The following is a 25,044-nucleotide window of genomic DNA, read 5'->3' as shown; positions in this document are numbered from 1 at the left end:
GAAAACACAGTACTGTATAAAATAATATAGACTATTCGTAAGTATTAATCATGTTGGTACAATAATGCTGATATTTGTAAATAAAAATGTTTTTATAGGCCTAATCATGTAATACAGACATAGGCCTGTCATAGACGTCCAAATGACCTCCATTTGGGAATTACCCAGTTCAAACGTCAAATTTTGCCCGTAAATATGACTTCCAAATGACGTCCAAAAAATTACCCAGTTTAAACGTCAAATGTTGCCCTGTAAATATGACGTCCAAAAAATTACCCAGTTTAAACGTCAAATGTTGCCCGTAAATATGACGTCCAAGTAGGGTCATGGTTGGACGCCCAAATAGTCGACCTAGTTTGGACGTCGAATAGATGTCCAGAATTGGTCATGGACCGACGGACCCAATATAGACACGATCTGCACGTCTATTCGACGTCCTGTGTTTAGTGGGCCGGTTCTATATGGCACTAAAAATGGTTCTTCTATGATTACGATCCAAAGCAACAGTTTTGGTGCTATATAGCACCGTTTGTTTTTTTAGAGTGCATCAAAGGAAATGTAAAATCGTCAATTGTGGATTTTTAATGCTCTTTAAATTCTGATTGGAATTTTATTCACTGGTTAATCTTTTGTGAACAATAGGGAATGCAAGGGAGATTTGAATTGGGTGCGCACAAAAGTATGTGAATTGGCAGCATTTACGGTTTGATGTTGTGCATGACATTGTAGCAGGTTGGCAGCAAAGGGAGTCTTCTCACATCTGCAGAGTGGTCAAGAGGTGGAGAATTTTTTTAATGATCTATGATTTTAAAATACCACCTGCTAAATCTGCTTCTAGTCAGACAAAGTTACTCCGTCCGTCAACAAAGCTATAGTTCGATCAACAACAAAGCTAAACTGAGCATTGAATGCAACTAAAATAATTCAATAAACAATCTTTATTATTATTACATAAATTAATTTCCCTTCTGCTGTTTTTCAGTCTGTGAGTCATTTTTTCCTGGCGTGAGAGAGATCTAGTGAGCTGTAGATATGAAGTTGGATCTGTGGTATCTAACAATTTTGGACGTAGCCATGATTGGATCTATCATTTTGGAGTTGTCAGCAGAATCTATCAGTTTGGTTACTGAAATTGCAGAAGTGAGCAGGAAATCAGATGTCGATAATGATAACCAGATGTCTATAAGAGATGTTTGTTTTCCTCTCTGTGCTTTTCAGTCCAACTCAAAAATGAGCGACTTTCTGCATATTCTGCTTCATGTAATCGGTCTGCTTCATTTTGCCCATTGTGCAAAGACCACTGAACGTTTTTATGACATCACAGACCCAGCGTTTATTGATGAGTGCGTCAAAGAACACAACAGACACCGAGCCAATGTGAATCCTCCTGCCAGCAACATGAGATACATGGTAAATATGATGAGTTTGTAACTATCACTAAACTATCACAGAAGATGTTTGAAGTTCTTGAATGCAGATCAGATGTAAGATTTGAAACCATAACTGAAATCATATGAAAATAAGTTTGGCTCTTCTAATGCTGATGTTTGGTACGCTGCAACATAATGTAAAGCCAAAATTAAGTATTCACATTTGTAAAAAGTTCCTGAAAACTTTGGTCATTGTATTTTATTTGTGTTTGTTTAAATGTATTTTTTATTTCATCTACACTTTACATGTGCCATGAGAGGATAGTACACACCTCTTGCTGAATATTCTCTATTTATGTGCAATCGTAGAAACCAACTAATGGGGAAAATAAATACAACCATTACTGTATTCAAGAGTTCACACTTACAAATAAGTCAGATAGAATTAATGATATGCGTATTTGGCGTGCTGTCCGGGGAGAGGGCTCTGAGCTCAGTATTTGGCCCAAGTCCGAAGCCCTCTGCCAGAGAGAGCTCCGGGGTCTGTATTAGGCCGGAACCCAGAACACCCACCCCCCCAATTCAGGTTAGGAAGTAACCAAGTAAGTGTGAGCAGACGGGGTGGTGGAGGGATGCTAAGAACTGTCGAAGAACGTGGGTGAGTTGGCTGAATGTTTAGGCTTGCACTGATGCCGATCAGGTGGACGCCTGACTGCTGATTGTTGACAGCTGGTCGTACTTACGAGACAGTTTGGCAGATTATTTGAATGTGCTCCTCTCGAACTTTGTTAATAAAACATCATTAAGCTTCAGGGTTTGTGCAATATTTAAGGTCTATACATGTCCCAATTCTGTAAAATTCTGTGATCTTTCTATATTTTTATTTTCTAAAATATTTCGTATTGCACATTGCACTCATCCATACTCGATACATGTTTGTTTACCACCAGTGATGCCACAGTTACTTTGAAAAAGTAATCTGATTACTGATTACTCCTTTAAAAAGTAACTAAGTTACTTTACAGATTACTTGATTTTAAAAGTAACTAAGTTAGATTACAAGTTACTTTGTTAGTTACATTCCAGTAGCTGCCAACACCCCCACTGCCTCAACATTAAAAATGACAACCGGTTTTGCCAACACTCACTTTATTGGAAGTGCATTTTTAACAGTAACGTCAACAATGTATCTCCTGACATTTTAAGTTGAACTGTTGTGTTTTAAAAAACTTATATATATATATATATATATGAGTCTTTCTTGACTTCACTTAACATAAATAGGGAAGAGCAGGGGCCATTTTCAGAAAAACTTAATTTTAAAAGTTAATGTTTTAGACAGAGATATATTTTTGCTGTGGTCAATAACTCACAAGTGTGGTCTATCAAAACCAGCTGGAATTTTGAACAAATGTAAAACGACTTCTGTATAATTTCACTTTAAACAAGAGTAGTGAATTGTTACTTTTGACCTTGACAGCAGGGACGAAAGTAACACACAGGTGGGTCAAAAGTAACACAACAAAACATGATAGATTTTTGTGTTACACTTGTTTTTATTAAATATATATTACTATGACCTCTTTAATATGTAACTGCAAACTTATTTTGTCATTTATCTTTGTAAAAAATAATTAAATTACATTTTTATTTTAAATTTCAGTTTTATCAAATGTTTCAAAAGCAACCAACAGTACAAACTTAAATTGCTAAATAAATAGACTAAAAAAAAAAAATAGTTTGAACACTATGAAAATAAAATTAAATCAAATTAGAATAATATAAATTTTTTAACATATTATACACAGTATTAGCAGCGGGACAAAACTAACAAGTGTTACTTTTGACCCGACAGGATCTACTTACTCTATAAACTCGACTTACTTTTATTTTGAAAAACTGAGAAGTCTTCAAGATGTTATATAGTAAATACCTTGTAGATTTATCAGTATTGTAACACATGAAACGAGAAACACAACGCGTTGTAAGAAAAAAGACTGCTTTTGGAATATACTTATCATGGTTGAAAACACAGTTCTGGATCTACACGTGGAAATCGGTGAGTAAATAACGCAATATTTGTCAACTCTTTCAGAGGTTATGTGCTAATATGCTGTCATAGTGAGATTTAGATGTTATCAGGGCTCGGAGAAAATCGCTTTGTTACTTTCGTTCTTCAACTCTCCCACACTTACTGGTTTTGCACTGAAGTCCAGCTTTTGTTGTTTGGGTAGTGGATGACCTCCTGGGGTGTATTCCAGAAAGCTGGTTATGTGGCTTACCCGGGTAAGTTTAGGAGTAAGTAAGCGGATAACCTCTGCTTTCGGTTCCAAAAACGGAGGTAACTTTTGGGTTATGTAAGTAACCATAGCAACTGACTCTCTGAAGATAACCTGCTCCGGAGCAGGTTATGTTGCAGGGTAAGTTCATTTTAGTTAATAAAACGAGGCTTCGGAGGAAGTCTGCGCATGCGTGCACTTATGACGAGCGTACAGCGAGCGTGGAAGCATATATTTTGCATAATATTACAATGTTAAAGCATTTATTTTATTTTATTACATTTACAGTCGCGAATATTTATTGCTCTCTTAAAAAATGTGTGATATGAATTTTTTCTAAAGAAACTATTTTTTTAATAACATGGATTGATATTTGTGATTGGACTAATTACTATAAATTTTATTATTAATTAAATTTAATTAAAAATTTATTCATATTTGTGTTCGGACTTAATACTATACATTTAATTATGTTCATTATTAATATATCTCCAAATATCAGTGGATGTATGAAACACAATTCCATCAGTTACCCCTGCCTGCAGTCTCTGATAGGCATGTGCATCTAACCTGACCCACAGAATGACACCCATGAACCACAGGCATGATTTAACACTGACCCACAGAATGACACCCATGAAGCACAGGCATGATTTAACACTGACCCACAGAATGACACCCATGAAGCACAGGCATGATTTAACACTGACCCACAGAATGACACAGGTGAAGCACAGACTTCATTAGGTGAAACACTATTGAATCACAGACATGGCATAGTGGTCAGAGATTTTCTATTATATATCAGTTAGAATCATGTACACAATGAAATGAAATTATAAATATATATTCCATAGTATCATATTTATTTCTTAAACATGCACTTCAGATCCTTAGCCCTCTCTCTACATTTGATCTATAGTTGGTGTTTTTCTAAATCACCTTTATTTCTTTAAAATTGACCTTTTGTAGCTGCTCTCCAGAGCTATCATTTTTGAGCAAAGGGAAATTGAGATATTTGCATATATTAGATGATACAGGATATATTACAACATGTTACTATTGACACTAATGTAACATTTCTATTCTCCAATTCTGTCACAGCAGATCCTAATGGTCCAATGCAAATGAATGATCATTCTTAGTGTAGTGTAATGAAAAGCATTACACAACATTATTGAAAATATGTAAGGACTGTAAGGAAGCTTTACAATTAAAAGAGGGTGCATTAATCTATCAGCTATCAGTAAATGTTAAAAAGATGGTGACACAGTGTCATACAAGGAAAGTCCTAAAACTAAACAGGGTCACCCAAAGGAGCAGAAGTAAAATAAGTACAATATAGTGAATATTATCATAGTGCATTTTATGCCTACACAATACAATCATATCTAAAAAAAAACTTTAAATAAGCCTTATGACGTATTTGCACTTTATGTGCCACAACTCTTATGAAATTAACCATGGTTTTATTGGTGTATAGTTGTAGTAACCATGTTTTTTTTGTGCATTGATTACTATCAGCAGAACCATGGTTTTACTACACTAACCATCGTTTAACTATGTTTTTTGTAAACCATGGTTATTTTGTGGTTACCATGGTTTTACTGTAACCATGTTTTTTACTGTAGTAAAACCATTGTTACTTTTCACAAGGGAAAAGATATTCATAATTCATATGTTTACAATCATATATAAAATCTATGATTATTTTTACTATATTAATTATTTTAGATTGTTTTAGATTATTTTAAATAATATTGTGTGTATTTTCGTTGAGACACATACAATATTGGACTTAAATGGGGTAAAATAGGTTCGTATTAATTATTTAATTAATTAATTTTATCTGTTTTGTAATCAAGCACTTCTAAGCCGATTATAAAACGTTGATTTTGCCAGAAAATATTGGTTTATAATGTTATTTCTCATTTAAAAACTTTTAAGTTCTCTGACGTTTCCATGGTGACTCGTGAAATCTGCGATCCATTGACAATGCCTTTATGTTGTTACCGTGAGCGCGCTTTAACTCTGGGTTACTTTCAGCGAGTTGATTGAACTAACTCTTAAACTGTGTTTTGGAACCGACATACCCCGAGTAAGCAAGTTTGGGGTTGATCAACCCAAAGTTCGGGGTTAATCTGATGGTAAGTTAACCCTGCTTTCTGGAATACACCCCTGCTCACTGCTTTGCTCTTATTTGACTGTCTGTGCCGTGGTTACTAAGTAACGCGTTACCGGCATCACTGTTTACCACTGTACTTGTTCATATCTTTACTCATCTGTTAACATTATTGATATTTTAAATTTGCATCTGTACTTCTGAGAGCTTAAATTTTGTTGCACAACCGTGCAATGACAATTAAAGCTACTCTATTTTAGTTTATTCTTTGTAGTCTTTCATGTTTTAAATGTTTCTATGTACTGTACTTAGTTCCCTTTCGAGAGCGGTCACTCGACATTGCGTCCGCTGACGCTATGGGAAACTCCTCCCTCTTCCGGTTTCTGAAGCTTTTATTGAACAACGCCAGTGTTCTGGCCGGTGCCGCCCATGGCAGCCTTGTAGGGGCTGGACTTCCGCTACTATGTAGCCTGTTTGGGCGGCAAAATACTCAGATTCTTTCTCTTCACCGTGACTGAAGCGTCTCGCCGTAGATCGTCGCACTTGTGAGGGACGCAAGGATCGCGTCCCTTACACGCGTTCCGGCAGAATTTTACAAGGATTTTGAGCTTCGCTCCTCGAGTGAAGAACCGTATATCTAATGGACTCCGAGATATATCGAATAATTGCGTTCTCGGCAGCAAACCACCGCCGCCAGAGCGCCGTTGGTGGCAATGCTGTCAAACTGAGGAGAACGTCGCGTGCGTTCCACGGTAACGTACCCGCCCTATTAGCCTCATACCCCCGGGGTATCCGAGGTTACGGACGCGGGAAAGACACACAAGGCTTCCTTTCCCCACCTACGCAGTGCGGAAAGTGCCACAGTGTGCACAATACATACCGTTGCAATACCCTCTCATATATGTTTGTCTTGTACTTATAGCGTGCTTCGGCCGCTCCCCTTACATGATTAGACCCCCACCCTGGTGTCTGCTTTGTAATTTAACACACTTCGGCCAGTGCTAGCATGCACGACCCCCTTCGGGACCGGTCGCATGCGAGCACAGCGTGCAGACGGCTCCTTTCATAGACATGGCCGTCTGTGACGCTTGTGTGGATGTAACTTAATATTTTCCTTGGCTTCTTTGTGTGTATACAGTGCGCTCTGGCTGATTTTAAACGTTTCAGCCATTAGCACAGCGGCTGGCCTAACATAACATTATGCTCGCCTCGGCTGTCCCGCGTGAGCCGCGCCCATTTTGGCCACGTCACTACGCGCGCTATTTTGCGTAGCGTCATACGTTCACAAGGACCTGCTATTCTTCGGTCGTACTGAGAATCACTCCGCTAGATGATTCACACACGTCTGGGTTGTGCACTGTGTGGTACAGTTCAGGAGTTTGCAACATCACTGTACAGCCGTTAACAAACTCTATTAAATGGCAACCTTGCTTCAAAGCACACGGTATGTAACTGGCACCCGACACGCACAGACGACCGGTTACAATCCGTTCCAGTGTATAAGGAGTGTATCTCCTCGCTCGGTGCTATTGCAGAACCAAGCTCTGTTCTTCCATGGCTCTGTGTAACACACCATTGCTTTATGCCACACAATATGTAACTGGAATCCTGTGCGCTGCAATCCGTTACAGAAATGTCCCAGATGCGTGGAGTCGAATCTGCACTTGTATCCTACATTCAGCCATCCAAGCGGTGAGCTGTGACAGGTTTGACTGGTCGGCCAACAGTGCATGTCTGAACACACAACCCCTGTGGCCCTACAGCAGCCTCTCAGGCACATATGGCTCGCTCGGCGCCATTATGATTTGTCATGGGTTTGTAACGTCTCCATATGATGGGTGGCTCACACACCTATGTTTAGCAGCAGGCTTGTTCCACGGCTGACAACATATACTATAATAGGCACACGCATGTGCGATCGGAGCCACTGCAAACATGTCAATATGGAGCTACAACATCCCGATCGCTCGGCAGTGTTTAGCCCATTACCTTACCCTGTACAGCACTCAATTCCTCCCTTGGCTAACGCCGCTGTGATACAGAAGGGAGAGAATTATGAACACCCGCTTTATAGGGTATTTGTATATACTATTACCCAGAGCGGCTGCCAATTTGATTCGACACAGACCACCCCAGCTGTGCAGACCTGTCGCAGAATCGGCGCAGTGCGCCTTTACTGAGTCTGGAGTTTGCGAACGGGTAATATAGTTGTTACCTGACGAGAGAGGTAGAACAGCTTGTGCAGCCACTATTCTCTCACCCTTTACTATGACCTCTGTTGTGATAGGAGACTACTAGCCGCGCCAGTGGTGCTTATAGCAGGCTTTATGTAGACCCGCACACATTCACAGGGTGTAACGCTGTTCCCTCTTAGCTGAGTGTAATGCGCATCCTGCTATCTTATTGCCCGTTTGGGACTGTACCAACCAGCCACAGACACACTCCTTTGATTAAAGTAGTTTCTGCTTGCTTGCGTGTGAGCATATAAGCACAGTGTGCATGCCAGCTTTACGTTTATGTGCTTCATGCGAGCCGTCCCTCTCAGGAGCACTATGGATATGAGTCTGCTCTGAGATATTCCACCCGAGACACTGCTGTGCTGGTGACGAACGCCTCCGTGGTGGACCGGCTTACAAGTTCACAGCGCACTACCTGCTGTACCAGACAGCAATTTGCGCCTGCTCTTCATTAAGCAGCTCATGTCCTGACTGCCGCAAATGCGACACAGACTTAAGGGCTGTTAAGGACTTTAGAATGTTTGAGATTGTTTGGACGTAATGAATCAGTACATGATGGTGGAAAGTGTAAGCTTTGTCCTTATCAGAGTTGCGCTTTGTATGAAACACGTTGTGCTCGGCCAAGTGCCAGCGGTTACGTGTTGCCCTACTTTGGTTTTGCTGCTTATACACGCAAAATCAGTAAGGACAGCGAGCCCTTTCTACAAGACGCCCTCTTTACGCAGCACCTGTAATGGTGTGAAGCAATGACTACGACCCGTTGCACTGTCACGTGTCAAATGTTCTATCTTTGCAGCAGTGCACAGATGAAGGAAAAGTGGGCTGTCTACCCCAAAGGTTTTCATGCAGCTATCGCTGCATTTCATGCTGGTGCCTTGGGTGCGCATTGGCCAGGCACAATTAATTATCTTAAGTGAGAGAAGTGGCCAATCATTTGCATATTTTAGTGCCGTCATGGGCTGTACATGCCCTTAAGGGACTATGTGCCAAAACCACCCTCAGCGCAGTTAGAGCATAGACGGTTGCATTCTACCTTCCCATCTAGCTGATGTGAGCTGTGCCCGGTATGAGTCTTATACATTTATCTAAGCACTCCGCTCTGACATTACTGTTAGAGCAACTCTTTATGCTTCAGAGATGGGCTGTGGCATTTGTTAACGATCGCTGTGACCTGCCCAGCTCATTCTAAGAAATTTCCCTGCTCCACCTAAGCAGTCAGCTGCTGGGATCCAGCTGGGGTCACTGGATCATTAGGTGATAATGAGGGCAGCACATTACTGCCACACTGGCATAGCGGTGTTATTCTAATTCGGCAGTCGCACTATCCGACGCCTCTTCATAGTTTGTACTGGATGGCCAGTACAGCTGATGTATTAATATGGAGCCGTGTTTTCGCTTCTTCCTTACTTTCACGCTAGCTATCTTGGCCATCGTGCATCATATGTTAATACCAGCAAATACTCTGCGTGGATATGCTTGCTACTGCCCACATTGGGTCGGCCTAGCCATTGCTGTTGTAATGTTACAGGTTGCTATCTGCTGTAGGGCTGCAATAAGACCTACATGCAGCCTGTGACTGTATGCATTCTGTTCTGTATAAGCTCTGGATTGAGTCCCTAGAGACTCAGGCATCCAATCTACTGTGCGTTAGCTTACACAGACTGGACGGGGATTGTGCACCGACTCAGGCATTGTGGTGCACAGACTTGAGTAAGCTTCACTGGAGCTGCTCTTCGCTGTTCTCACGGCGTGTTTGAATACATTCCCCATAGCGTCAGCGGACGCAATGTCGAGTGACCGCTCTCGAAAGGGAACGTCTCGGTTACTATCGTAACCTCGGTTCCCTGAGAGACGGGAACGAGACATTGCGTAAGCCGCCGTGTCACTGCTCAGATCAGCTCTACTGTTCGTTCAATCGAAAGAATCTGAGTATTTTGCCGCCTAAACAGGCTATATAGTAGCGGAAGTCCCGCCCCTATAAGGCTGTCATGGGCGGCATTGGCCAGAACACTGGCGTTGTTCAATAAAAGCTTCAGAAACCGGAAGAGGGAGGAGTTTCCCATAGCGTCAGCGGACGCAATGTCTCGTTCCCGTCTCTCAGGGAACCGAGGTTACGATAGTAACCGAGACGTTTTATATGCTTTTTTCTTTATCTAACATCTGACCTGTAAAGGTTTTAAGCTGCAGTTATGTTAAAAATTTGCTAAACGAATTAAATGTAATATTTTTGTTTCTGTATGAACTGTATGAAATGTACAATTGCATTTTTTGACAGTCTCCATTGCCTGTCCTGTGTTTTTGCAGACATGGGATGAGGGTTTGGCAAGAAGTGCACAAGCATGGGCGAGGAACTGCGTCCTTCAGGTTAACCCTGCGTCCCTTAACCAGCCGGGCAGAATGCATCCCATCTTTACAGATGTTGGTGAAAACCTCCTTGCCCGTGCCCCATATATAAATAATTTCAAAGTGCAGTCTGCTATAAAGTCATGGATGAAGCAAGACCAACATTATAACTACGATAGCAATGAGTGCTCCAAAGTATGCAGACATTATTTACAGGTACACATTTGCTAGTACATTTTTTGTGTTTAAACATCTTATAGTGAACTTAAAATGTACAAATACTTCATTTACACAGCTGCTGATGACCGGAGTTTGATTTAAGTAAAATCTCTCTATCGCTCAATTTTAATTTAACCCTTTAACTGCCAGCTCAACCAAACGGTTGAGCACATTTTGAGTCCCTATATTTTATTGAGAGGAGTACCTAACTTAACTCAAGCTGATTGAGCCATCTCTACTATTTGTGTAAGATAGGTTTTGCCAAAAAAATCCACTAGATATCAATGTGTCAATCAACAGCACTTGTCACAACACATCTTGTTATGTGGATTTTAGAAAGAAAAAAATCACTTCTGTTATATGAACTGTTCTTGTTGAAATTTTGCAAGGAAACCATAGTTTTTGGACATATGACACTGTAAGAGCCCGAACTATCCAAAATTATGTTACTTGGTGCCATGAAAAAACTTTCGTATGTTTTGAATAATTTTTCAAAAACATGCTCAACCAAACGGTTGATTTGTCACTTAATGGTAAAAGTAGAAAAGCTAGGGTAATTTTTTCAGATCATCCATTTCTGCAGTCAGAGTGTACTATTTTCTATGAAATATACATTTCTGATCATTCACAGCTATGAATATGACACAGCTATTGTTATTTCTTATTTAATATATTGAGATCATTTCTTAAGTATGTATTTTTGCCACTTCTGGATATTTTTTTGAAATAACTATAATGAATTCATATAATTAATGTATGGAAATCATAATTACTCATTAATTAATCAATAATTACTTCTTAAATGATGTTTTAAATTGTTTGAAGGATTGTTTGCAACGTTGGCTTACTCTACACAGCATTGCTGGTTTACAAAGAAATGTTAAAGGGGCCATGTCACAAGACTTTTTTAAGATGTCAAATAAATCTTTGGTGTCCCCAGAGCACATATGTGATGTTTTAGCTCAAAATATCATATCAATAATTTATTATAGCATGTTAAAATTGCCACTTTGTAGGCAAATGAGCGGATGAAGTGCAAACATCGATCACAATGATGGTGGTTTGTTGAAATTGAAACTTAGTTGTGCAGTGAATTATGTTCTCTGTCTCTCCCTCTCTGGATTAAAACACTGGAAATGGCAGTGCTGTGGTTGGAAAGTGCAAATTAAGGGGTGGTATAATTATAATAAGGGCTCCTTCTGACATCACAAGGGGAGCCAAATTTCAACTACCTATTTTTTCACATGCTTACAGTACAGAGAATGGTTTACCAAAACTAAGTTACTGGGTTGATCTTTCTCACATTTTCTAGGTTGATAGAAGCACTGGGGACCCAATCATAGCACTTAAACATGGAAAATCTCAGATTTTCATGCCATGACCCCTTTAATTTATCTAAAAAAAGACAAAAAAATTATGTTGCACTACCAAACTTGACAGTGTGTTTCTTAAATCATAAAATACTAAAATGCCATTGTATTACTATCTTTGGCCTTCTTTTATTTTAGGTTTTAAATGCAGAAAGTCCTTATTTTTGTTACTTTTGGTCATTTTTATTGCAAAAAACATGAAAACATTTCATGTCCTGTGTTAAAATGAAAACCTGAAATATTTTAATATGTTATACTTCAATAAATAAAGAAGATTTAATATACAAAACCATTTTATTTTGATTATGTTTGTAAAAAAATAGTATTATAAAACGGGCAGTTCTGGTTCTTCATTCTGATTGGTTGAAACGCGTTCTAAGCCGTGATAAAATACACCGGTAACCTCACGGTTCAGACCACATTACAGTTTATAACTGAAGTTCATACGCCCGCTATTATCCACTGGGTGGCGATCTTACCCAACTTAAACACTGACGCATTCACTGAAAACACCGTGTAGTACTGTTCATGTCTGAATCTGATTTCTTACTAAAGTTCTTCACAAAAATGGAATTATCTCCGCTTTTAGCTGAAAATTTGAGAGGTGATAACTGATAAGAGAACAAATTAAGGTAGGATGAAACTTTTTGTTGTTGTTGTTGTTTGAAAGCGGGTGGTCTGTTCTTTCATTTTATATTTTATGTTTATTTAAAGAAGATCATTTTTCTGTAAGGCATTAAACTAAAACCGGGTGGCAACTTAAAAAAAAAACGCTGACGGGGAAAGAGTTCAGCATGCTTACAAGCATATTTGATCATCACTTCAACAGCACAATATAAATGTTAATGTATAAATTAGATGAATGGTGATTTACAAAATAAACACCACCGTCTTTAATCATATTTTCATTGTGTCTTTGCTGCGTCTGTGTTGTTTGTGAACTGCGCTCTGTTTCAGTCACACTTGATTCTGAGGAACTACTTTGTTTGGCGGAAGAGTAATATTTGTACTAATATAATTACAACTTATTTGTGTTTTATTTTATAAAATCCCGCTAACTTTATGCATATGAAGTAACCGTTTTATAAACCGCTTCGCGTCGTGCCTAACAACGCCCCTTAGCTGTTATAAAATGCACTGGTAACCCACTGCTTCTTGGGGTTTATTGCTTTATTATAGTACATATTTTCTAATTTCCATAGTATGTGTTTGAATTCCTTTAAGTGACATATCAACCATTTGGTAGAGGCCGATTTAAAAAAAATGATGGGATGTGTTGAAAAAAAATACATTGTGTTAAGTGGTGACATAAGGAGATAAGAAATGCAAACAAAAACATTTTCAAATGCCTTTTTCTTGGTGTGGCAGTTAAAGGGTTAATGTAAGTGTGCTTTATTGGCATGACAAAAACTACATTTTATAGTGAGCTTGTGTCTACTGAGTCTGGATCTGCTCAAGATGGTGATTTGTTTTTGTGGTTAAAGTGAAGCATGTTTTTTTGGTGTATTGATTACTATTACTAAAACCATATGGTTTTACTACAGTAACCTTGGATTAACTATGGTTTTTGAAAACTATATAAAAATGGTCATTTTTTTTTTAGTGTAGTAAAACCATGGTTAATTTCTACTTTATCCAAAATAAGATCTCTATTGGACATTGACGCTTTATTTCATGAAAGGCCCTACGTGCTTTATCGTGGTTAGTTCCTAATGTAAGTAAGTGTTGTGTTCCTTGGGATCTGGATCTTATCTGGAAGGTGATAATTTTTATTTAGGTTGACTGTCAGGGCCCAGGATTTACAGTATATTCTTTTTGTGTTGACATTTGCTTTCAGTGTTCATTGATTTGATAAGGTAATAGTTTTAACCACCAATACCACTTTCAGTTTTGTAAAATAATTCTTGAATCAAATGCTTCTTAAGTCAATAAAACATGCAAATATTTGACCTTTCTCTTGGTTAACATGTTTATCAATAAAAGTATGTTGGGTGTAAATCTGATCTGATGTGCAATAGTTTAGTAAGAAACCAATCTGACTTCTACTTAAGACGTTTTGTATCATGATGAAATCGAAAAGTAGCATTTATTAAGCTAAAAAAAACTTTCCCAAGTAACTTTTACACGCCGAACGAAATTAAATAATTTTAGAATGGCTGATTGTTTTAGTGCTATTATGTTTTATCATTTCATTTAATATCCCGTCATTTGATTTCAGTTCTTTTTTATTTATAAGAAAATCTCATGGATTCTGATGATCTTTGATTTCTAAAGGGCGATTTATAGTCGTGCGTAGGTCCTACGGCGTAGCTACGGCGTAGGCTATCCGTAGCCTGTGCGTAGCTCTGCGTAGCCTGACGCGCACCTCACAAAATTTCTAACAGCGCGTCGGCTCTACGCGGACCGTAAGCGCTGTGATTGGTCCACCAGAACCCCTCCCGTCAGGTAAAAAAACTGCGTCATAGGTATTTCCGTTTGAGACGGTGAAAACAAAGATGAGCCAAGTTGAGGAGTGATTTAACTCAAACTGAAACATAAGTCGCTGTTTATTTACTTCCATCATTGCTGGTCTTCTCAAATTATACACAACAAGTTGCTATTTCTTCTTCGTTTGTGGGTTTACTTGCTTAGCTTCTTCTTCTGTGACGACTTCTGCTGCTACTGTGGTTACACGCGTGATTACTGCCAACCAGCGGTTTCGCGTGTGTTTGCACGTCGACGCGGACGGCGACGCACAAGTATAAATGAAAACCGACGCGGAACCTACGCCGTCGCTGCTACGCCGTAGGACCTACGCACGACTATAAATCGCCCTTAATTCTAGTTTTTTCAATTGCTTGGTTATTTGAGTTTGCTTATGTTTTTGTCTGTTTGTACTTTATTTAACAATGTTTGGAAATGATTTTCCCATATTTCTCCATTTTGAATGACCAATTCTTCATGATCAGTTTTGTTTTAAATTATCCCAAAATTGATTTGTATTGACAGACTTCTCGGTTATTGTCAGTTGTTTTGGGGTGTATTGTGCTTTTTTGCTCTGAGTGTATGTTTGTATTGTTCTAACGATTTACAGTAAAGACAACGAATCTGGGTGTTTCTAAGTAGACAGCGTTCTTAGATTTTTTACGAATGGGCTGGCAGTCGGATTTAAACCAGATTAGATTTATTATAAGATCAATGTTTTTACCAGTTTTTGTTTTTAGTATTGACTGAATAGAATAGAATAGAATCTTTATTGTCCCATAGGGATATTCTTTTTCACACATCATCACATACAGCAGCATTTGATGTTAACATCTCTGACATAGTCTCACACATATAACATATAACATGTAACATATAATAATACACACCCCACAGTTCCCCCCCTCTTCCCCATAGTGCAGCAGAAAGGTGAACAGTGCAGACAGCCATTACCCAAAGATGAATGAATACTGATCACAGGGATTTATTTAAAGCAATGATGGCAGATGGAACAAAGCTTTTCTTAAAGTGCGCTTTCTTCCAAGCCAGGGTTCTGTATCTGCGGCCAGATGGGAGTAGAATAAAGAACCGGTTCAGGGGATGGTCAGGGCTACTTACTATGTTGCGGGCAAGACGTGTGATGGCTGTGTCATTTGCCTCAGTGAGGTTGTGAGTGGGAAGCTGTATTAATTTAGATGCTAGGTGTGAAATTTTAATGAGTTTGTTCCTGCTGGTAACACTTAGAATGGTGAAGAAACAAGGGGAGCAGTAAAGTAGAAGAGGTTGAATAATGTTTTTGTAGAGTAACAGAAGAAGATGAGGGGCAACGTACAGTGATCTTAGTTTTCTCACGGCATACAGTCTCTGTTGTGCACGTTTCTGTGTGATGGTGACATGTTCATTGAAGTTAAGCTTATTGTCGAGGGTGAGACTGTTTTGCAGATTTTTCACATATGTAGGTTATATCTTTTACTGATAAACGGACACTACATTCATACTCTCTCTCTCTCTCTCTCTCTCTCTCTCTCTCTCTCTCTCTCTCTCTAGGTTGTCTGGGCGGACACTTACAAAGTTGGTTGTGCTGCACACGTATGTCAAAATGGTGTTGCAAGTTCTAAACAGGTTTCAAAAGTTCCTGAAATCATATTTGTGTGCTACTACGCACCAGCGTAAGTGTAAAAGTATGCTGTGCAGTGTGTACCTGTGACTCTTATGCTGCGTTTATGCTGCGTTTACACCAACCGCGGTAGTGTTAAGTCAATGTGAAGACGCGTTGACGCGCGTCAGGAGGTCCCGCGGAGCGGAAGAGGCGTTCGGCGCGGCGGACGCGTTTCCGCCTCATTCGGGCGTGAGGCTCGCGTGAAAGGCGAGAATTAAGTGTTGTGCGTGGTACATGCAAATGGTGCTTTTTTGTGCATTTTGGGGTTCACGCGAATTTGCGGCTGACGCCGAGTTGAAAAATTTTAACTTTGGCAGATTTTCGCGCAGTGTTAACCAATCAGGAGCCTGCCTGCTGCTGTGGAGGCAGCCCCGCCGGAATCACTCATTCAACCTGAAGGAACGCTTGATATTGTCCGTAAGCAGTCACCCAGAGCTATACGACACAAGTTCTTATTTCTATAGAGACAGGAATAAAAAGGACCTCACTTGGAAGAGTGTCAGTGAGGACATTGGGCAACCTGGTAAGTTGTAATACACATTTCACTATAGAGTCACGTGACATTTATCGACCCACGCCGTTTATTTTCCCCTATAGTAAGGTTACCAAATACAAACTGGAAACTCTCTTGATAAATGCACAATCAACATAAGTCATCTTGCAAACAGACAACCGCATAGTACTTGCCCCTCCCACAAGAAGCGGAGTTTGCCTCTGACGCGCGTCAAATGCTTGCTTTTTTCACGCGTCTACTCCGCTCTACACACGCGAATGCTTCCAAATTGTTCAAGCGGCAAACCACGCGCGGTAGACGCGATTTTGACGCCTGAAACGCGGTTGGTGTAAACTCAGCATTACTATATGCACTAGACCATTTGTAAAGGTTATGTGACACAACCTGATCAAATAAGTCTATTGAGATTTTTTAACCAACCTGTGCACCAAAAAGTAAACTTTGGCTGCTGCATATAAACAGAAAAAAGCGTTGAAAAACGTTCAGATCTGAAGGAAACTCCAGTAAATATTTGTGCTCGGTATATGTACATTTCTTGTTTTCACAGAGGAATTTATGATGGTGAGTATCCATACAAAAAGGGCGAATCATGCAGCGGTTGCGGCACAGAGACGTGTGAAAATAACCTCTGTCGTAAGTGTTAAAAACAAAGTATAAAAACACTTACTAAACTGCATCTTATTTTAGATTTTCTTTCACAGGCAACTCAACACGGGATACCCAGAAGAGTAAGAAACTTTTTATCATCTTCATTTTAATTGTATGCTGGCCCCAAAACGTACTGTATCTGAACACCTAAACATGATGGAGAGTCCAGGTTGCAGGTGTTCAAATGTGTTTATGGGGTCACTAATATCCTTTACAATAAGACACTTTTACAAACCAGTACTTAACTGTTTGTAGGGTATAACTGGAGGCCGGACTGGGACCCTGCGATCTCCTCGTGCGATTCACTCTGTGGCTCATTCCATGAAATCGATGCCTTTTGTATCCCTGAGAAATAATCAGACATATAAAAACAAATAAATTTGTTATTTAAAGCATATAAATACTGTGAATTGTGTATCAATATAAGACCAAAGTTCTACTAATAAAATAATAATTTATATTAATCTGATAAGGGTAAAGTTTTTGGTATGTCTCTTGCTATCATTGTTTTTTCAGCAGGACTTTTAATTTGCTAATTAAATGGAAAATGATACAAAAATTACTTATATAATATTTTTTCAAATTGTACAACATGTGCTTTTGTGATGTGTCTGTTAGCTAGAAAATGGCATATTAGCTTGAAATTGTCAAACCTGTTCCCGTCAGCCTTGTTACTTGTCCAGAGTTATAAATAGTACCAAAATTAAAAATCACACAGCATGAGATGACTCAATACAATTTCAAAGATGTCTTCATTTCATACATACATACATACATACATGTATGTTTAATATAAAATAAGTATAATAACAATATATATATATATATATATATATATATATATAAAGTGTGACAAACATGCAAAAAAAGAGAAAAATTAGGAAGAGGGCCAACACTTTTTCACACCCCTGTATATGTTTGCAATCCTAACTTAAGATGTATTGGTATAAATGTCACATTAGTATGCACACTTATTTTCATAGGTATTTGCTTAAACATCCAATAGAATACATGTATATGCGAGGTTTTTTTTATATGTGTATGAATTATTAGGGGTCAAGCCCCGAAGGGGCGTAGAACCCTATTGTTATTGTTAGTTTTCTTATTATTAGGGGTCAAGCCCCGAAGGGGCGTAGAACCCTATTGTTATTGTTAGTTTTCTTATTATTATTATTATTAGGGGTCAAGCCCCGAAGGGGCGTAGAACCCTATTGTTATTGTTAGTTTTCTTATTATTATTATTAGGGGTCAAGCCCCGAAGGGGCGTAGAACCCTATTGTTATTGTTAGTTTTCTTAGGGGTCAAGCCCCGAAGGGGCGTAGAACCCTATTGTTATTGTTAGTTTTCTTATTATTATTATTATTATTATTATTATTATTAGGGGTCAAGCCCCGAAGGGGCGTAGAACCCTATTGTTATTGTTAGTTTTCTTATTATTATTATTATTATTATTATTAGGGGTCAAGCCACGAAGTGGCGTAGACACCTATTGTTATTGTCAGTTTTCTTATTATTATTATTCATCCTTGTTCTTCCGCCATTGAAGTCAATGGCAGCCCATAGAACCGTACGTAGGAAAGTTATGAAATTTGGTACACGTGTAGAGGACAGCCTCAGAAGTTATTGTAGCAACATTGGTGTGTCTGACTCAAACCCTCTAGCGCCACCAACAGTCCAAAAATCCACTTATGTTCATGCTCATATCTTCTGACCTGTGAGTCCTAGAAACTAAATTCTTGTTTCCTCTGAATTCTTGGCTCATGATGATTCAATTGCACACATTGATGTCATTTGTGTCATCCACATCTTTCCGCCATTTTGAATTTTCCGTAAAACCTACTTTTTCGAACTCCTCCTAGACCGTTTGTCCGATTTGCATGTCCTTTGGAATGTAGCATCGAGAGACACCCCAGACAAAAAGTTATCAAAAGCTTTTTGATAGACCAATGCGTTCTCGTATAAATTGACAACATATATGGTGGCGAGCACGCCAAAACGGACGTGAGGCCGTATCTTCGCAAAACTTTATTGTATCGACACGAAACTTGGTATATGTCATAACAATCATGACCTGAGGGTGCCTGCAACGTTTCGTAACAGCGCCACCTAGTGGTAACGAGATTCGAAAAATGCCTATTTTCGCTTATAACTACTTCAAACTTGAGTCTAAAATCATGAAGGTGGTCTTGTTAGATTCCTTGAGGCATGCCGAGTCAAATGATACCAAACGGTTTTCGGTCGGCCATTTTGGGTGTCGGCCATTTTGAATTTTCTCATTAAGTTCAGTATTTCACAAATAGAATGGCGTATCGCTACGAAATTTGGCATGGTTCATCAGTGACATGTTCTGAGCGCACCTATAAATCTTTAGGACAGCGCCACCTAGTGGTCAGGATATGTAAATAAATTGTTTAAAATCTTTATATCATTTGATTAAATTGCCACTATGACATAAGACTTCACTCTATTGATTCCTTGGCTCGTGCTGAGTCCTACTGTACCAAATATGTCTGAGGCAAACCTACTTCCTGTCGGCCATTTTGAATTATATTGAACACCTACTTTTTCAAACTCCTCCTAGATCGCTCGTGTGATTGGCTTGATTTTTGGTTTGCATCATTTAGAGACACTCTAGACAAAAAGTTATCAAAAGCTTTTCGGTAGACCTATCCGTTGTCGTATAACGCATCAAAGAATGCGAGGGCGAGCACGCCAAAATGTGTTTGAGCCTGTATCTTCGCAAAACTTTTGCGAATTAATATGAGACTTGGTATATGTCATAACAGTGATGACCTGAGGCTGCATGCACCGTTTCGTCACACTGCCCCCTACTGGTCACGAGATATAAAATATGTCTGTTTTTGCTTATAACTACTGCAAACTTGAATGTAAAATAATGATACTGGTCTTTTTAGATTTCGTGAGTCATGCCGAGTCAAACGATACCAAATGGTTTTTGGTCGGCCATTTTGTGTGTCGGCCATTTTGAATTTTTTCTTTAAGTTCAAGTATTTCAGAAACGCAATTGCGTATTGTTATGAAACTTGCTATGGTTCATCAGCAACATGTTCTGAGAGGGCTTGTAAACTTTTCGGCGCCCCCTAGTGGTCAAGAGATTTGAAGCTATATCTCTGCATCTCTTTATTGCATTTACACCAAATTTGGTGGGTGTCATCACAATCATGACCTGAGTCACCATCTATTGTTTTGGTCAGTGCCCCCTAGTGGTCAAGTCATTTAAGGCTATATCTCCGTATCGCTTTATCGTATTTACACTAAATTTGGTATGTGTCATCACAATCATGACCTGAGTCACCATCTATTGTTTTGGTCAGTGCCCCCTAGTGGTCAAGTCATTTAAGGCTATATCTCCATATCGCTTTATCGTATTTACACTAAATTTGGTATGTGTCATCACAGTCATGGCCTGAGGCACCATCTCTTGTTTCGGCACAGTGCCTCCTAGTGGTCAAAAGATACAAAAAATGTCTATTTTTTCCTAAAACTAGTGCAAACTTAGATCTTAAATCATGACAGTCATCACGTATGAATTATTTTTGCCATGTTTGGCTTGACCCCGGTATCGCTGCTTGCAGCTATATTTATTATTAGTTATTCTTCTTCCGCCATTGCGGTCTATGGCAGCCCATAGAACCGTACGTAGGAAAGTTATGAAATTTGGCATACTGATAAAGGACACTCCAATGTGTCCCCACAGCAAATTTGGAGTCTCTATGTCTAACCCACTAGCGCCACCAACAGTCCAAAGTTGCACTTATGTTTTTGCTTATAACTTCTGATCTGTAAGCCCTAGAAACAAAATGCTTGCTTCATCTGATTCCTTGGCTCAAGACGATTCGATTGGACCCTATGACGTTATTTTCTGTATGAAAATTTTCCCGCCATTTTGGATTATTCGTAAAACCTACTTTTTCGAACTCGTCCTAGAGCTTTTGTCCGATTGCCACGAAAATCGGCACGTAGCATCTAGAGACACTCATGGCAAAAAGTTATCAAAAGAATTTCAATTCACAAATCCGTTGTCGTATACCGCCTTAACAAATTTTACATAGAGTGCAAAAAAACTGATTTTAGGCTGTATCTTCGTCAAACTTAGGCCTATTGACATGACACTTGGTACTTGTGATGCCAGTCAGGAACTGAGGGTGCATGCACAGTTTCGTCGCAGCGCCACCTAGTGGTCAGATTAATGTATTACACGCCTATAACTTTGGCTGCGGTCAATGTATTGTCACGGGACTTGTTTCCTTGGAGTTTTGAATAGTTGCCGAGTCCAACGATACCAAACTTGCCAGAATTCGCCTTACGGTTAACCCTGCGCAGCAAAATAGCGCTTAAAAAACACGCGTGAATATCTCCGCGAGCGTTTTTCCGATCGACTCAAAAACACCATAGGAAGAAACTAACCTTACCTTCTGAACAAAAAGTTCTATTGGCGTTATATTAAAATTTCCATCAGAAATTGCAGAAAATTGCAAAAAACGAAAAATTACCTTTTAATTTGGTGTTTTTTACACATAAATGGTTGTAACTTCTTAACGAAAAGAGATTTTTTCACCAGATTTGATACGCTGATGTATGAGCACATTCTGAGGCCACACAAAAAAATTGTATGCTTTCACCACTGGATGGCCTTATAATTGAACAAAACCTTTGATAACAAGCCAGCCCTATGGTCATACAACTGTTTCTTAATTAAACTAAAGTGTATAGTCATAAAACTAGCTAGATGTAACACAATCATGACCTGATGTTTTATGCACAATTTTGTCATTGCACCACCTACTGGTTTTGAGATAGAATATGGTATTTTTGCCTAAAACTACTGCAACAACATATCTAAAACCATGAGTCATCATGGATTATTCCTTTCATGGCTTTGACTATAATCACTGGTGGTTGCCAATTCACTCCCTAGCAACCATTGAGAATACCTTATCAAACGTTTTTGCAAGAGCTATATCTCTGCATCAGAACATCGTAGAGACACGCGGATAGTCTCTTTTGACTCAATAAACTTGCTGTAACATGATGTGACCTACGCTTTACCACTGCAAACACCACTCACATGTCCCTCAGTGCTCTAATGTTCCATGATTGTCAATAACAGAAGGACGATGCAGTAGACAAGAACTTAGATTATTTTTGTTGATAACTTTTTTGTTTTTTCATCTAAAATTATTAGGTTTACCTAGGTTCTTCAATCTGCTTATCCAATCTCAATTTTACATCCTTTGTGCCCTTTTCGGCTTGACCCCGGCATTGCTGCTTGCAGCTATATTTATTATTATTATTATGTTTCCTCTTCCGCCATTGAAGTCAATGGCAGCCCATAGAACCGTACGTAGGAAAGTTATGCAATTTGGCACACATGTAGAGGACAGTCTCAGAAGTTACTATAGCAACATTGGTGTGTCTGACTCAAACCCTCTAGCGCCACCAACAGTCCAAAAATCCACTTATGTTCATGCTCACAACTTCTGACCCGTGAGTCCTAGAAAATGAATTCTTGTTTCCTCTGAATCCTTGGCTCATGATGATTCAATTGCACATGTTGATGTCATTTGTGTCATGCACATCTTTCCGCCATTTTGAATTTTCCGTAAAACCTACTTTTTCGAACTCCTCCTAGACTGTCCGTCCGATTTGCATGTCCTTTGGTATGTAGCATCTAGAGACACCCCAGACAAAAAGTTATCAAAAGCTTTTTGATAGACCAATGCGTTCTCGTATAAATTGACAACATATATGGCGGCGAGCACGCCAAAACGGACGTGAGGCCGTATCTTCGCAAAACTTTATTGTATCGACACGAAACTTGGTATATGTCATTACAGTCATGACCTGAGGGTGCCTGCAACGTTTCGTCACAGCGCCACCTAGTGGTCACGAGATTCGAAAAATGATATTCTCGCTTATAACTACTTCAAACTTGAGCCTAAAATCACGAAGGTGGTCTTGTTAGATTCCTTGAGGCATGCCGAGTCAAACGATACCAAACGGTTTTCGGTCGGCCATTTTGGGTGTCGGCCATTTTGAATTTTCTCATTAAGTTCAGTATTTCACAAACAGAATGGCGTATCGCTACGAAATTTGGCATGGTTCATCAGTGACATGTTCTGAGCTCACCTATAAATCTTTAGGACAGCGCCACCTAGTGGTCAGGATATGTAAATAAATTGTTTAAAATCTTTATATCATTTGATTAAATTGCCACTATGACATAAGACTTCACTCTATTGATTCCTTGGCTCATGCTGAGTCCAACTGTACCAAATATGTCTGAGTCAAACCTACTTCCTGTCGGCCATTTTGAATTATATTGAACACCTACTTTTTCGAACTCCTCCTGGAGCGCTCGTCTGATTGGCTTGATTTTTGGTATGCATCATCTAGAGACACTCTAGACAAAAAGTTATCAAAAGCTTTTCGGTAGACCTATCCGTTGTCGTATAACGCATCAAAGAATGCGAGGGCGAGCACGCCAAAATGTGTTTGAGCCTGTATCTTCGCAAAACTTTTGCGTATTAATATGAGACTTGGTATATGTCATAACAGTGATGACCCGAGGGTGCATGCACCATTTCGTCACACTGCCCCCTACTGGTCATGAGATATTAAACATTTCTAATTTTGCTTATAACTACTGCAAACTTGAATGTAAAATTATGAGACTGGTCTTGTTAGATTTCGTGAGGCATGCCGAGTCAAACGATACGAAATGGTTTTTGGTCGGCCATTTTGTGTGTCGGCCATTTTGAAATATTTCTTTAAGTTCAAGTATTTCAGAAACGCAATTGCGTATTGTTATGAAACTTGGTATGGTTCATCAGCAACATGTTCCGGGAGGACTTGTAAACTTTTCGGCGCCCCCTAGTGGTCAAGAAATTTGAAGCTATATCTCTGCATCTCTTTATCGTATTTACACCAAATTTGGTGGGTGTCATCACAATCAAGACCTGAGTCACAATTTATTGTTTGGTCAGTGCCCCCTAGTGGTCAAGCCATTTAAGGCTATATCTCTGTATCGCTTTATTGTATTTACACTAAATTTGGTATGTGTCATCACAGTCATTCCCTGAGGCACCATCTATTGTTTTGGCACAGCGCCCCCTAGTGGTCTCAAGATATGAAAAAATTGCTATTTTTTTCCTACAACTAATGCAAACTTAGATCTTAAATCATGACAGTCATCACGTATGAATCATTTTTTGCCATGTTTGGCTTGACCCCGGTATCGCTGCTTGCAGCTATATTTATTAGGGGTCAAGCCCCGAAGGGGCGTAGAACCCTATTGTATTTGTTAGTTTTCTTTTTATAATAATTATTAGGGGTCAAGCCCCGAAGGGGCGTAGAACCCTATTGTATTTGTTAGTTTTCTTATTATTATTATTAGTTATTCTTCTTCTTCTTCTTCCGCCATTGCGGTCTATGGCAGCCCATAGAACCGTACGTAGGAAAGTTATGAAATTTGGCACACTGATAGAGGACAGTCCAATGTGTCCCCACAGCAAATTTGGAGTCTCTATGTCTAACCCGCTAGCGCCACCAACAGTCCAAATTTGCACTTATGTTTTTGCTTATAACTTCTGATCCGTAAGCCCTAGAAACAAAATTATTGCTTTCTCTTATTCATTGGCTCAAGACGATTCGATTGGACCCTATGGCGTCTTTTTTCGACATGAAAATTTTCCGACATTTTGAATTATTCGTAAAACCTACTTTTTCGAACTCGTCCTAGAGCTTTTGTCCAATTGCCACGAAAATTGGTATGTATCATCTTGAGACACTTAAGGCA

The 25,044-nt window shown here is 39.2% G+C and overlaps 1 protein-coding gene and 1 long non-coding RNA gene across 3 annotated transcripts in view; one reads left to right on the top strand and one right to left on the bottom strand.

The window, feature by feature from the left end:
• Positions 1 to 979: 979 nt before the first annotated feature.
• Positions 980 to 17,689, top strand: LOC129432705 (glioma pathogenesis-related protein 1-like). Of its 2 annotated transcripts, XM_073862437.1 has the most exons (6): positions 980 to 1,410; positions 10,313 to 10,567; positions 15,952 to 15,993; positions 17,125 to 17,210; positions 17,279 to 17,305; positions 17,481 to 17,689. In XM_073862437.1, exons 1-4 carry the CDS (start codon positions 1,033 to 1,035, stop codon positions 17,134 to 17,136), a joined length of 687 nt encoding a protein of 228 aa, XP_073718538.1. In that variant the 5' UTR covers positions 980 to 1,032; the 3' UTR covers positions 17,137 to 17,210; positions 17,279 to 17,305; positions 17,481 to 17,689. The 2 variants fall into 2 exon arrangements, with proteins under 2 accessions (XP_073718538.1, XP_073718537.1); XM_073862436.1 differs by lacking the exons at positions 17,125 to 17,210; positions 17,279 to 17,305; positions 17,481 to 17,689 and having other exon boundaries at positions 983 to 1,410; positions 15,952 to 17,116.
• Positions 17,454 to 25,044, bottom strand: part of LOC141360818 (uncharacterized) — a 261,227-nt gene continuing 253,636 nt past the window's right edge. Inside the window, exon 3 of the long non-coding RNA XR_012367064.1 lies at positions 17,454 to 17,570. This is a non-coding gene — a long non-coding RNA (uncharacterized lncRNA). The remainder of the gene's footprint in view (positions 17,571 to 25,044) is intronic.

Source organism: Misgurnus anguillicaudatus, chromosome 1 (genome assembly GCF_027580225.2).
Source record: "Misgurnus anguillicaudatus chromosome 1, ASM2758022v2, whole genome shotgun sequence".
NCBI classification, from domain to species: domain Eukaryota; kingdom Metazoa; phylum Chordata; class Actinopteri; order Cypriniformes; family Cobitidae; genus Misgurnus; species Misgurnus anguillicaudatus.
The sequence above is the reverse complement of the archived record's forward strand: the minus strand, read 5'-3'. Positions and strand labels throughout refer to the sequence as shown.

Excerpts from the sequence above, each read along its gene's own strand:
- LOC129432705 (XM_073862436.1), top strand. The coding sequence starts at position 1,033 with ATGAAGTTGGATCTGTGGTATCTAACAATTTTGGACGTAGCCATGATT. Across the intron at positions 1,411-10,312 it reads CCAGCAACATGAGATACATG|ACATGGGATGAGGGTTTGGC; the intron begins GTAAATATGATG and ends GTGTTTTTGCAG. Across the intron at positions 10,568-15,951 it reads TATGCAGACATTATTTACAG|GTTGTCTGGGCGGACACTTA; the intron begins GTACACATTTGC and ends CTCTCTCTCTAG.